The sequence below is a fragment of the Chenopodium quinoa genome, unplaced genomic scaffold, assembly GCF_001683475.1.
Source record: "Chenopodium quinoa cultivar QQ74 unplaced genomic scaffold, ASM168347v1, whole genome shotgun sequence".
NCBI lineage: Eukaryota > Viridiplantae > Streptophyta > Magnoliopsida > Caryophyllales > Amaranthaceae > Chenopodium > Chenopodium quinoa.
In genome coordinates, this window is record NW_018743977.1 from 3866072 (window position 1) to 3878993 (window position 12922).

Below are 12922 nucleotides of genomic sequence, written 5' to 3' on the forward strand. Positions count from 1 at the left end.
TACGCCGCCTATGCCCCTGGACGACTGGTTGTCTGTTTCCAGGATAGACGATCAGTCGGCCATTTATTCAATCGGTATTCGAACTCTTTATTCAATCGGTCTGACCAAGTAAATAGTATTACCTAGTCGCCAAGGAATTAAGTAAGTAGGATAACAAGTGGCGGGTACCGGTTGTTTCCCTTTATTGCCAATGTTGGCTTTTAACTCGTAATTTGTTAACCTAGCAAGAGTAGTGGTTGAGAGTCCCTGTTTGTTAAAAACAGGCGGACGACTCATACCTTTTAGGCTCCATACTAAGTTTGAGTGACTATTAAGTTAACATAGGAGTTACTTAGTCTTCGTCACACTCTAGATTGAATAGTAGAGGTACCAGGCGGCGGAGGCCGGCTGATCCTCTTGATTTGCCAATGTTTGTTGGCTATTAACTCAATAGGTTACCTAGTAGGAATAGGGGTTTGAGTGCCCTTGTTTGTTTAAAACAGGCGGACGACTCAAACCTTTTAGGTTCCATACCAAATTTGAAGGAGTGACTATGAGTTAACGTTGGAGTTACTCAGTCGCCGTCACTTTTGTTTGAGAAGTAGAGGTACCAGGCGGCGTAGGCCGGCTAGACCCCTTGATTTGCCAATGTTTGTTGGCTATTAACTCAATAGGTACCCCCTGCATTTATCCCAAGTAATACAGGCGGTCATCTGACTCAGATGTCAACTGCTACCACTGGTTTGGTTAGTGATAGAGTTATCCTTGTCTCAAAAACGGCTACGTGGTTGCCCTTGGGGACAGTCGTATAGGTGCCGTGTAATTAGTTTATAGAACAATGTTCCACCCAAAATGGAGCTGCTCTCTGCGACGAATTTCATCCGGAGGGATGCCGTCGGACGCCTGCTATGATGTTGGGACATGTCGTATTAGTTTTGTAGATTTGCTCAGGTGGCTTGGCGCCTGGTCTGATCATTCGGCCGGTGGCCTTGGTAAGTTCTTGGTGAACGTAGGTGCTAAGTAAAAGAAGGGTAGCCGCCTGTTAGACACAGGGTCGGTCAGGCCCTAATCTTTTTAGCTAAGTATTGTGAGTAAAATACTCAATGGTGAGTAGCCGACTGTAAAGGTACAGACGGCATGCCCCTCTGAAGATAGAGTGAAAAACTCAATGGAGAGTAGCCGACTGTAAAGGTACAGACGGCATGCCCCTCTGAAGATAGAGTGAAAAACTCAATGGAGAGTAGCCGACTGTAAAGGTACAGACGGCATGCCCCTCGTAATACAAAATTGAATAGTAAGTGCAAACTTTATTAAGTAGCTCTTTACTTTACATCATTCAGAAGAAATATTTTTTAAGGTTATCTACATTCCAAGTTCGAGGCAACGGTTGTCCGTCTGGTGTTTCCAGACGGTAGGTACCGTCCCTGACTTCCTCATAGATTCGGTAGGGTCCTTCCCAGTTGGGAGTTAGTTTGCCAGACTCATTAGCCCTACCAACTGCTTCCATTTTTCTAAGTACAAAGTCCCCTACTTTGAGTGGACGCCTGTGTACTTTTTTGTTGTATGATCTAGTCATTCTCAGGCGATAGATCTCATGGCGCAAAACAGCATTGCCCCTCTTTTCAGGAAGTGAGTCTAATGTCAGGCGCATGGCTTCCCAGTTTGCCTCTTCGTCATATAGCATTACTCGAAGAGTCGGCTCGTAGTGTTCTATTGGAAGAACAGCTTCCGCACCATAAGTTAGGAGGAATGGAGTTTCTCCAGTCGCCCCTTTTTCAGTCGTCCTAATGGCCCAGAGAACATGTGGTAGTTCATCCGCCCATAGGCCGCCTGCTCGTTCAATCTTCTACCTGGCCGTTTGCTTGTGGACGGCCGACAGATGCAAAGTAGTGTGCAATTCCTTGGTCTCCCAACCAGCTTTTGAGAACAGGCGTCTCAAATTGGGGACCATTATCAAAAACCATAGACATGGGAACCCCGAACCGAGTGATGACGTTTTTCCAAATGAATGAAATTACATCTTTCGTCTTGATTCCCTTTACAGCCTCCGCCTCTACCCATTTAGTGAAGTAGTCAACGGCAACAAGTATATACCTTCTGCCGCCTGTAGCAGGCGTATATGGACCCAGAATGTCCATGCCCCACTTAGCAAACGGTAGTGGGCTGTGAATGGTAGTGAGGTCAGTAGCCGGACGGTGAATTAATTTGCCAAACCTTTGGCACTTGTCACATTTTTTCACCATCTCCATTGCATCTGCTTCCAAAGTAGGCCAAAAGTAGCCCTGCCGCCTTGCCCTTTGAGCAAGCATCCTACCACCTATATGAGAAGCACAGAAACCAGAGTGAAGATCATCTAGTATCTCTCGTCCCTTTTCAGGAGTAACACACTTTAAGAAGGGTTGAAGGTACCCCCTCTTGTGAAGTTCTCCCTGTATCATTTCAAAACAGGAGGCTCGTTTTTTCAGTGCTGCCGCCTGTTGAGGATCATCCGGCAGTGTACCGTTTGTCAGATATGCCCTGATTGAATCCATCCAGGTTGAGCTTCTGTCTAGGATTCCAATAGGGTTTTCCTCGATGCTTCTCTTCTCCATTACTTCCCAAAAAACAGTTCGAGGAGTATCGGAGGAGGCGGATGATGCTAATTTTGACAGTGCATCTGCCTGGTTGTTTTCTGATCTCGGCACTTGGATCAGATGGAAATCCTCAAGGGAGCCGACTGCTTGTCGGACCGCCTGTAAATACTTGATCATGGCCGGATGGGTTGCTTCGTATTCGCCATTGTACTGACTCACTATCAATTGTGAATCAGAACAGGCGTCTATTTTTCTTGCCCCTGCCGCCTTGCACATGCGGATCCCGGCTAGTAAAGCTTCATATTCTGCCTGATTGTTTGAAGCCTGAAAACTGAAGCGTAGAGCATACTCGAACCTGTCGCCCTCTGGAGATTGACATACGACGCCTGCTCCACAACCATTTGAAGTAGAGCTTCCGTCCACATATACCTTCCAGACTTGGTCTGTAACTTGAGAGTCAGGAGGACGAGTCATCTCTACAATAAAGTCAGCAAAGGCTTGCCCCTTCACTGCTTTTCTAGGCTCGAAAGTAACTTCGAGGCTCTGTATTTTTATGGCCCATTTGATCATTCGTCCTGACGACTCCATGATGGTAAGGGGCCGCTTGATTGGTTGGTCGGTATACACATTTCTTGGGATTGAGCATGACATGGTGCCGCCTGAGTGTGGCGAAAGTTTCTCGGAGGTCCGACAGATGATCTTTCTGAAGTTTAGTCTTGACAATCATATCATCAATGTATGCCTCGACGTTTCTCCCAATCTGATCAAAGAACACAGTGTTTATCATTCGCTGGAAGGTAGCCGGGGCATTCTTAAGACCAAACGGCATGACCGTGTAACAGTATAACCCCTGATCAGTGACGAAGGCCGTCTTCTCCTGATCTTTCTTCCATAAAGGAATTTGATGGAAACCAGAGTAGGCGTCCATAAAGCTCATCAAAGCATGGTCGGCTGTTGAGTCCACCAGGTTATCAATTTTAGGCAGAGGGTAACTGTCTTTGGGGCACGCCTTGTTTAAGTCTGTGTAGTCTACACACATTCGCCAGGTGCCATTCGGCTTTTTAACAAGCACCACATTTGCAACCCAGTCTGGGAAGTAACATTGCCGAATGAACCCTGCATCAAGTAATTTTTTAACTTCGGCGGCTGCCGCCTGACTTCTTTCTTCGCCATGGTTCCGCTTCTTTTGCCGTACAGGCTTCTTTTTCGGATCCACAACGAGTTTATGTACTACCAGATCAAGATGTCCTTGTATTCTTTCAATAGGTTGTGAAAGTCGTCACCAAGGTTTCTCAGAGCAGTCGTCCCAACTTTGACTGTTCGGTCAGGACGTGAGTCGTCTAAGATCAGGTCCGCATGCTCACCAGCCGGCTGAGGGCGGAACTCATCCGGCCGCTCCTCTGCCAATGATTGCTATTTTCTTGCTTTTCTTGCGGACTCTGTCTGGGACGCCTTTCTCTTTTTGTCGCCTGTTTCTTGAACAGGCGCACTCTCCTTGACATTGTCAAGGTCTGTTTTTTCTCCACTTGACCCAGTGGCCATAACAGTGGGCTTGACATCCGAGAGATAGCACTCTCGGGCCATCCTCTGATCTCCCCTTAGGGAGCCGACTGTTCCATTATCCCTCTCAAACTTAAGCAGCATAAGAGACGGGATTATAACAGCCTTGGAATTATTCAGGGTTGGTCGACCCAGAATCATGTTGTAGGCCGAGAGTTCCTCTACTACTAGGAACCGGACTACCATGTGTCGTCCTTCCCCTTTTTCGCCCAGGCGAATGGGTAAATCTACTCGTCCCAGTGGGTGGACGACTCCTCCTCCAAACCCTATTAAAGGGTGGGAGGCCGGATGTATGCAGTCCGTCTGATATTTCAGTTTTGACAGACATTTGCTGCTGATGAGATCTGAGGAGCTCCCGGTATCTATGAGGATTCGGCCAACTCTCTGGTTGGCCACTTTACATTCAATAACAAGAGGGTCGTCATGCGGCCCCCTTACCCCTCCTAGATCCTCTTCAGTGATGACAATCTCAGGAAATGTATATTTGGACGGCCGTTCTTGGTGAACGGAATTTACATCTAACCGCCTTATATTATCTTTGTTGCCCCTAATAGTGGGGCCGCCTCCTGAGAAGCCGCCTGCAATGGTGTAGACGACTGCATCATCTGTATCGGAACTGTCGGCCTGTTGATTCTTTTTGGCCGACTGCTTTTTTGAGGAAGTGTTCCCCGTAGATTTCTTGACATAAGTGTCAAGATCACCTTGCTCAGCCAAGCGGTCTAGGTACCGCATGAGACTGATGCAGTCATTGGTGTGATGACCAACGTCATCATGATAAGCACAGATTTTGTCTTGGTTCCGGTTGTTTGCAGAACCCTTCATGGGGACCGGCTTCTCAATTGAGAACCGTCCCTTTATTTCTTTTAGGATAAAATGGTTATCCTTGTTAAACACATACTTTGGGGAGTATGGTTTGAATTCTTTTTTCTTTTTCTGGGCCGGCTGTTTAGAGGAATCAACCGCCCAGACCTCTTTTCTTTTCTCATCTTTGTTAGACGACTGTTTCTGTCGTCCTTCTCTTTTGTCGAACCTTTTCCCGTCCGACTGTTTTATCGTACACAGATCAGTCGCCTGTATATAGGCTTCTGCTTCAATCAAGGCCTCTTGAAGAGTCGCCACCCTTTTTCGAACTAAGTCAAATTTGAAGGTAGACCCGTCTTTGAGACCTCTAAAAAAGTCAGTATAAGCTACCTCATCCGGTAACCCTTGAATCTGTATTCTCATCAGGTTGAACCGCCTGATGTAAGAACGAAGCCCCTCCTTCTCGCCCTGCTGAATTGTTCCCAAATCAAGGGTCGTTTTCTTCGCAGGGATGTTCATGGCGAAGTTGGAGGCAAATAAGTAAGCAAGCGTCCTGAAGCTGTTGACACAACCAGTCGGCAGGTTGCCGAACCATTGCTGTGCGATTCCCTTGAGAGTCGCTGGGAAACACTTGCACCAAGTGGGATCATCCAACACTTACATCAGGTTGGTGAATGCCATCAGATGGTCTTCTGGGTTAGTAGTGCCGTCATAGGCGCCTACTAGTACATTTTTTACTTTGGCCGGCTGAGCGGCTTCAGTAATTTCCTTGGAGAAGGCCGACGGCTGTTCACCAAGTCTAAGCAACCGTAGCTGCCAGTCCATAGGTTGGACGTTTTTTGCTGCAGGTCCACCAAATGGAGGTGGCTGCATAAAATACTGTTGTTGCGGCACAAATGGTAAGTTTGGTACCGCCTGGGCACTATGAAAGCCAGACTGACGGGAGGTGCCGCCTGACTGACTCTCATGGTACGACTGAGTATGCCTCATCGAGGCATTTCGCAAACTGTCTTGAAAATTTGAAGTAGAAGCCGACTCTGACAATCGGTCACTCTTCTTCTGCTCTAGCAGTAGCCGAGCATCTGTGAACATTTGCTTTGACCCGTCCGCCTGAATATGACGAACCGGTTTCCTATTTCCTGTAGGATAACGGAATTTTGTGAAATCAAGAGCAGGTGGCTCCCGCTTCTTGGATTTAGGATGAGGAGTCGCCTCTCGCCCTTGAACTGGCTTCCTCTTCAGTGAAGTGGAAGGTTTTTTGGCCGACTGCTCTTTGACTGAAGCAGGCGGCTTTTTGTTGATCAACTCTTGAATCTCTCCCTTGAAGTCCCTCATGAAGGTCATGAGTTCGTTCCTTGTGATGGGAGCAGACCCATCAGTCGGCTGTTGCCGAGCAGGCGGTGCGCCTGCTGGCTCGCTTCTTGTTTGAAGATGCTCCCGTTCCCTCCTTTCAGTATGACGGGTACGTCGGGCCCTTAGGGTCCCGTCTGGAGCTGTATGAGTTTCCACTTCAAATTCACTTTCGGTGTCATGGTCCGACTGAACTTGAGGGTCGTTTAGGGGACGCCTCTCTTCAGGAGTCGGTACAGACTTGGATGCCATCTCTGAAGTACTCTCCCCACAGACGGCGCCAAATGTTTCGGGGTTTTCTGATGTCCTGCGGGAGAGTTACAATTCTGAGACTGGAACCGGACGCCTGTACCTGCAAAATAACGGAGACTCTTGAGAGCTCCGCCTCCAACGGTCAAGTTAGTACCTGATTAAGGAGTAATTAATACGGAAATTAAAGTAATAAGACCTCTCTAGGTGAGAGTGTTTAATGTTGGTAATCTGCTTTGTTAGCGAGATTAGCCGGTTATTAGTGTTCCGTAATGTTTCTGTTCTTCTCTGTTCTTCAGGTGAGATTAATTGCTTGATCAATTGCCTCTCAATTGCTTGATTGCCTGATGTTTTCCTCCTCCCCTAATTAATGAGGATTAATTAAGTATTTATAGTCTTGAGAAGCGTGCCACTCTCTAGGTTTAGGGTAAACCTAGGGCTGACCGGGCCTCTAGACAGGATTGGGCCTTGTTGGCCGGTTTTCCCATTTGGCATGGGTGGACACGTGGCGTGCCTCGATTGGTCCGTAGAGGACGTATCTGTGATTGACACGTGGCAGGCTCCTATTGGCCTTCGTGAAGGACACGTGGCGGAACCTGGTTGGTCCACTTGTCAGACGGTGATTGGTGGATAAAAATCCCCTAATCAATTTGCTTTCATCTTCTCCAACTATAGAGGAAGTCAAATCCAATCTCTTTAGAATGGATCCAATCAAAAGTCCTGGTCCAGATGGTATTCAACCTCTTTTTTACCAGCATTTTTGGCATGACTTATGCAGTACTATTCATGAGTTTATAGCCCATATTTTTAAGGAGTCTCATATCCCAGATGACTTAAACCATTCTTATATCTCTTTAATTCCAAAAAAAGACCATCCAAGTACCATGTCTAATTTGAGACCAATAGGTCTTTGCAATACCATTTATAAGCTAGTCACTAAGATCATTTCTTCAAGGCTTAAAAGTGTTTTGCATCGAGTCATTAGTCCTTTTCAATCCAGCTTCATTCAGAATAGATGTATGGAGGATAATATCATTCTCATAAAAGAAGTGGCTCATCTCTTTCATAAATGCAAGAAAGGAAAAAATCCAAAGGCCCTTAAGCTAGATTTGGCTAAAGCCTATGATTGTCTTGAATGGTCTTTCATTGCTGACACATCGCTTGGACAAAAGATAGTGGCACTAATTGAACCCTCCTTTTCTGGTACCAAGGACTCGAATGCTAGCTACTGCTACAAGAGAAGTACGATTTTTTCTATAAAAAAGACAGGAAGCACTATATGATTGGCGAGACCCTCAAATGTTTTGAGTTTCCAGAGTCCACCATTAAACTCATCATGCATTGTGTGTCTTCCACAAATATCTCAGTCCTTTGGAATGGGGAAATAATAGATAATTTTAAACCTTCTAGAGGTATCAGACAAGGTGATCCCCTATCTTTTTATCTCTTTGTTTTATGCATGTAAAAACTTTCTTTGCTTATTGAGGAAAGTGTGAAAAAAGGTATTTGGAAACCTCTCAAGATTTCTAAAAATTACAGCCTTTCACATCTTTTTTATGCTGATGATGTTTTCCTTTTTTGGGCTGGCAATGTTGATAATTTGTCCACAATGATGAGTATCCTTGAGGGCTTTAGAGCTTTCTCTGGCTTGAAGGTTAATGATTTGAAGTCAAGTATTATTTTTCCACCTAAAATGGAATATAATGTTAGGCACCAACTCACAGTTCTTTGTAACTTCAAATCTAGTTTCTCTTTTGGGAAATATCTAGGTATTAACATAAGCCCTAATAAGCTAAAGATAGGGGATTATGGGGAGTTGCTTTCAAAGACTCTAGATAGAATTAAGGGATGGCAAGCCAAACTTCTTAATATGGCTGGTAGATGCACCCTTATAAAGTCTGTTTTAAGTTCCTACCCTATCCATGCCATGCAAACTAGTCTCTTACCATTCCAACGGCCATGGGGGGGGATTCTAGGTCTTAGGTCTTTAAGAGAATGGAACTTGTCTTTCATGGCTAAGTTAGGCTGGATTTTCCTAACTAAGCCAGATAAGCTGTGGGTGCAGATTCTTTAGGATAAATATATGAGAAGGAGTAATTTGCTAGATCGTATACCAAATTCTTCTCAATTTCAATCTGGAGGGATATTCTTAAGGGTAGGGATTTGTTATTTAAAGGTGTCATAATCAGGATTGAGAATGGTGAAGATACTTCTTTAAGGTATCATCATTGGATAGGTATAACTCCTCTTTACCAAATCCTAGACACTGATATTCCACAATCCAAATGCCATTAGAGGGTTCCAAATATTATTAGAACCGGCAAATGGTGCATTGATGATATCAAATACATTCTCTCTGATGATCTCATTTCTCTCATTCTCAGCACCCCCCTTTCTATCATTGACCCTATCTCTTCAACAGATCAAATAAGATGGCAATTACATACCTTTGGAGTTTTCACTATTAAAACTGCCTATTTTACTTCCACCAACCCCACAAAAATTCCTTTTCCCTTCTACTTTAATTGGAAATCTTTCTGGAAAATCAAAGTCCCATATAAATACAAAATGTTTATGTGGAACTGTGTTCTTTCCATAATCCTTACAGCTTCCCTCCTTGCATCTAGGATTCCAAACTTTGATGATACTTGTGTTAGAAGTCACACTTCATCTGAAACATTTATACATCTCTTTAGGGACTGTTACTCCTCCATTATCTTATGGAAAATGATTTTTTAGCAAATAAAACCTCCTTTGCAGTTCAACTATTCAAATTTCATGAACAATGACTGGAATTATTGGATATCCTATAATTTCTATCAGACTCCAAAATGGAAATGTATTTTTGTAATGGGAACGTGGCACATTTGGAAGCTCAAAAATGGAGTTATTTCCAATGCAGAAGTCTATAATTGTAACTCTGTTTTTAACAGATTTATTATAGATTACCAAATAAACTCTTTTTTCTTACAGGGTGTTTATAAGGGAAAAGAGAAGGTTGGTGATGAAGCTGGACCCTCTGTGGTTAAGCCTCCTTGCTGGCGCCCTCCTAAGCCTGGTTTTTTGAAACTTAACACAGATGGAGCTTGGGTTTCAACTGATTTAGGAGGAGGTGGTGGTGTTTTCAGGATTATTAAAGGGGAATGGTATTTTAGTTATTCAAGCAAATACAATGCTTCAAATGCTCTGGGTGCAGAATTGTATGCTTTAAAGGGAGGGGCTGAATTATGCAAGAGCAATGCCTCTTCAGTATCTGGAAGTGGAAACTAATGCAGAGGCAATCAGGTCTTTGCTCAACAAAAAAGGGGATCATATGCATCATGAACTTGCAGCTGTTATCATTGATGTTGCTAGACTCCTTAACAACAGAGAAATGAATGTCATCCTCAGCACAGTCCCGAGGGGGCTTAATAGCCTTGCTCATTACTTGGCAAAATATGCAATGGATATGGCTATGGGCCACACTGATCATTTTGTTTGACCTGTGAGTGCTGCTGCTTATGAAGCTGATCTTAATGCTCTTCCTGCCCCCAATCCCACTTAGTTCTATCTGGTTGTATTTTCAATCTATGGATGACTGTATTAAAAACAATATTAGAAGCATAGTAGTAAGGTACTTTGGTTTGACTATGTTCAGAGAATACATTTTGCATATAAGCTATTCTTTGAACTTTAGGATGTAATAGTTTTAAGGGCTTTGTCCAAATAATGCATGCTTCCTTTTGTGTTAAAAAAAAAAAAAAAAAAAACGCAAATTTGTCATTTTAACTACATCATTCAAAAAAGAGAAAACTTCTAAAAATTGCAAGCAAGTTCCCTTCAAATAATATCTCTCAAGTAATCCTTTACCGTTAGAGATGACGATGTGCTCTTATAGCTAAACAATATTTTAGATTCAAATAATTTTATTGACGACGTGCTCTTATAGCTAAACAATATTTTAGATTCAAATAATTCTATTAATATTACCCATAATATGGCTAAAAGATCATTTATCACCAATTGGTTGTTGGTGTAGTGGTGATTGAGACTGCACTTGTAGGGAGGACCACATATTCGATCCCCGCAACAACAGTTGGGAGGGGACTGAAACCTAACCATCCAAAAGTGAACCGGGTGGAACAAAAAAAAAAAAAAAAAAAATCATTTATCATATTTCATAATTTCAAACCCATAGTTAATTAGGAGAGACTAGAACTTTGCTTAGCTGTTAGTACCCATTCTAATAAAATCTCTCAAGTAAACACGTCAATTATCAAAATTTCCACCAATATTTTAGACCAACATTATTGCATCTTTTGGCACATCAATTTAGCCATATGTTGCATCAAATTTCCAACTAAAGACAAATTTAACACCCCAAAATACTAAAACTTCTATAGTACCAAATTTCACAATAACAATGGCATCTTCGTCAATCCTCCTCTTCATCGTCTCACTCATCACCGCCGTTGCTGCCATCGATGACAATTTATCAGCCTATGAAGCCTTGGAAACCTTCAATTTTCCAATGGGTATTCTTCCAAAAGGTGCTTTAGGGTATGAATTGAACGAAAAAACTGGAAGTTTCAAGGCATTTTTAAATGGGAGTTGTAGTTTTTCATTAGAAGGGTCTTATCAGCTGAAATATAAGCCTACAATTAGTGGGTTTATCTCAAAAAACAAGCTTACTAAACTTACTGGGGTTAGTGTTAAGGTTTTCTTCGTTTGGTTGAATATTGTTGAAGTCAGAAGGGCTGATGATGAACTTGAGTTTTCTGTTGGAATTGCTTCTGCTAATTTCCCTATTGATAATTTCGAGGAGTGCCCGCAATGTGGGTGTGGATTAGATTGCGTCAGTCATGTTGATAATGATCAGGTTAGGGTGATTAATGATGATATTAGGTCTTCTGTTTCTTCGATTTGAGGGGTTTTGATTTGTGGGTTTGTTTTGTTTTGGGGTTAATTTTAATGGGTTTTCTTTGCCTTTTGTTGTTTTGTTGGATCTTGCTGTGATTTAGCAAGAAAGATTAAAATTAACCCTTGTTGTATGTAAATTTGGATAACGAGAAATTATGATCATAAATCTGTTTTGCTTTAATTTTTTTATTACAGTTTTTAATGGTTGGTTGACTTTATGCTTTGTGAAATTTATTGCTTGAATGTGCATATAGATTGTTACTTTGTTAGTACTGAATTACCAACAGGTACTTGGATCAGCCGGTAGCCCGGTAAGCGGTTGTTCCAAGCTCTATAAATGCTGCAGCACTTGTTTGGTGAGCTTCCCTTGTTCATTTCTGAATAAGTCGGAGTCTAGTAGGCTTACGTTCCTACAAATAATCCTTTTGTGGATAAAAAAAACAGGATTGATGTCAAACCTTTTATCAAAAGATGTTGTGATGCTGTTTCTGATTTTTTTTAATCATAAAACTTATTAAAATATTATTGGGTTTGATTGAATAGTTGAGTAATCTCTCTGCTATTGAGGAAGAGGAGTAGGAAACTATTTCTGTTCAGCTACAATTTAACTTTTTTGTAGATGAAGGAACAAGATTGATACTGTTTAAATATTGATTGAAAGATTATTTTGTGCTGTTTCTGATGGTTGCAGACTTGGAGGGGGAGGGGGATAAGGGTTACTGCTTTCACCTTGTAAGAAATTGTAACTAACTATCATTTGCACAAGTTTGTGGGGAGGATTAGACATTTGTGAGAGTATGTTCTCGATCATATTGTTGATAAATCTGATCTTTACCCTGCTGTCACTTCTTTGGGTTTGGAGGATGTTCTTTGGTTGGAAGCAAAAAAATTTTGGAAGCAAGACTTCTAATCCTTGTAATCTTGCATTGTTAGTAAGTATTCATTGTAGAAAAAATGGAGATGATGCTAGGTATTTGATAAAAGTCTGATTCCTCAAAATGGAGGACGTAGCTTACTTAGTCTATCTTATGTTTGAAAAGGAAATTTTCAAAGTTTGTTACAATTATTATTAGAGACCTAAGTACACAACTTATAGATAGAAAATTAAGTATGGAGGAGAATCATGTCTTATGGGAACTTCTCAGTCATATGAGACCAAAGTAACCAAACCTCACACAAGTCTACTTTCGTTATTTTGGAGTTTGTAAAGGGATGTTCAAGAATGATAGACTTAAAGATTTGTAGTGGTGACTGGAAGGCTTGTTAGTTCTTGATGTTTCTTCTTCATCTTGCAGCTTAACTCATGAGGTCAAATAATTTTTCCAATCAAAATATGCAGTTGGCAAGGGGTTCAAGTATGTTTCATGGAGTTGGTTGGTGCTATTGCTTATAAGCTTGCTTTCACTTCCCCACCCAATTCCCTTCCATCCTTGAAGCAGTTAGAGTTCTTAGGCTTTATTGGGTGGAGAAAAAAGGTTTATGTGTTTCATTTTTGGTGGTTAAGAAGTATC

The 12922-nt window shown here is 42.3% G+C and overlaps 2 protein-coding genes across 2 annotated transcripts; both read left to right on the forward strand.

Annotated features, from left to right (window-relative positions):
* The first annotated feature begins 9297 nt into the window (after window positions 1-9297).
* Window positions 9298-9993, forward strand: LOC110689905. The gene is made up of 3 exons (XM_021866732.1): window positions 9298-9351; window positions 9486-9658; window positions 9726-9993. Exons 1-3 carry the CDS (start codon window positions 9298-9300, stop codon window positions 9991-9993), a joined length of 495 nt encoding a protein of 164 aa, XP_021722424.1.
* Window positions 9994-10721: 728 nt separating this feature from the next.
* Window positions 10722-11592, forward strand: LOC110689824. Its single transcript, XM_021866651.1, has one exon. The coding sequence runs from the start codon at window positions 10915-10917 to the stop codon at window positions 11416-11418; it is 504 nt and encodes a 167-aa protein (XP_021722343.1). The 5' UTR covers window positions 10722-10914; the 3' UTR covers window positions 11419-11592.
* The last annotated feature ends 1330 nt before the right edge of the window (window positions 11593-12922 follow it).

Bases quoted from the DNA above. Each gene is read 5' to 3' on its own strand.
- LOC110689905 (XM_021866732.1), top strand. From the start codon at position 9,298: ATGACTGGAATTATTGGATATCCTATAATTTCTATCAGACTCCAAAAT. The intron at 9,352-9,485 runs GTATTTTTGTAA...TTTTTCTTACAG, and splicing joins TCAGACTCCAAAATGGAAAT to GGTGTTTATAAGGGAAAAGA. The intron at 9,659-9,725 runs GTATTTTAGTTA...TATGCTTTAAAG, and splicing joins AGGATTATTAAAGGGGAATG to GGAGGGGCTGAATTATGCAA.
- LOC110689824 (XM_021866651.1), top strand. From the start codon at position 10,915: ATGGCATCTTCGTCAATCCTCCTCTTCATCGTCTCACTCATCACCGCC.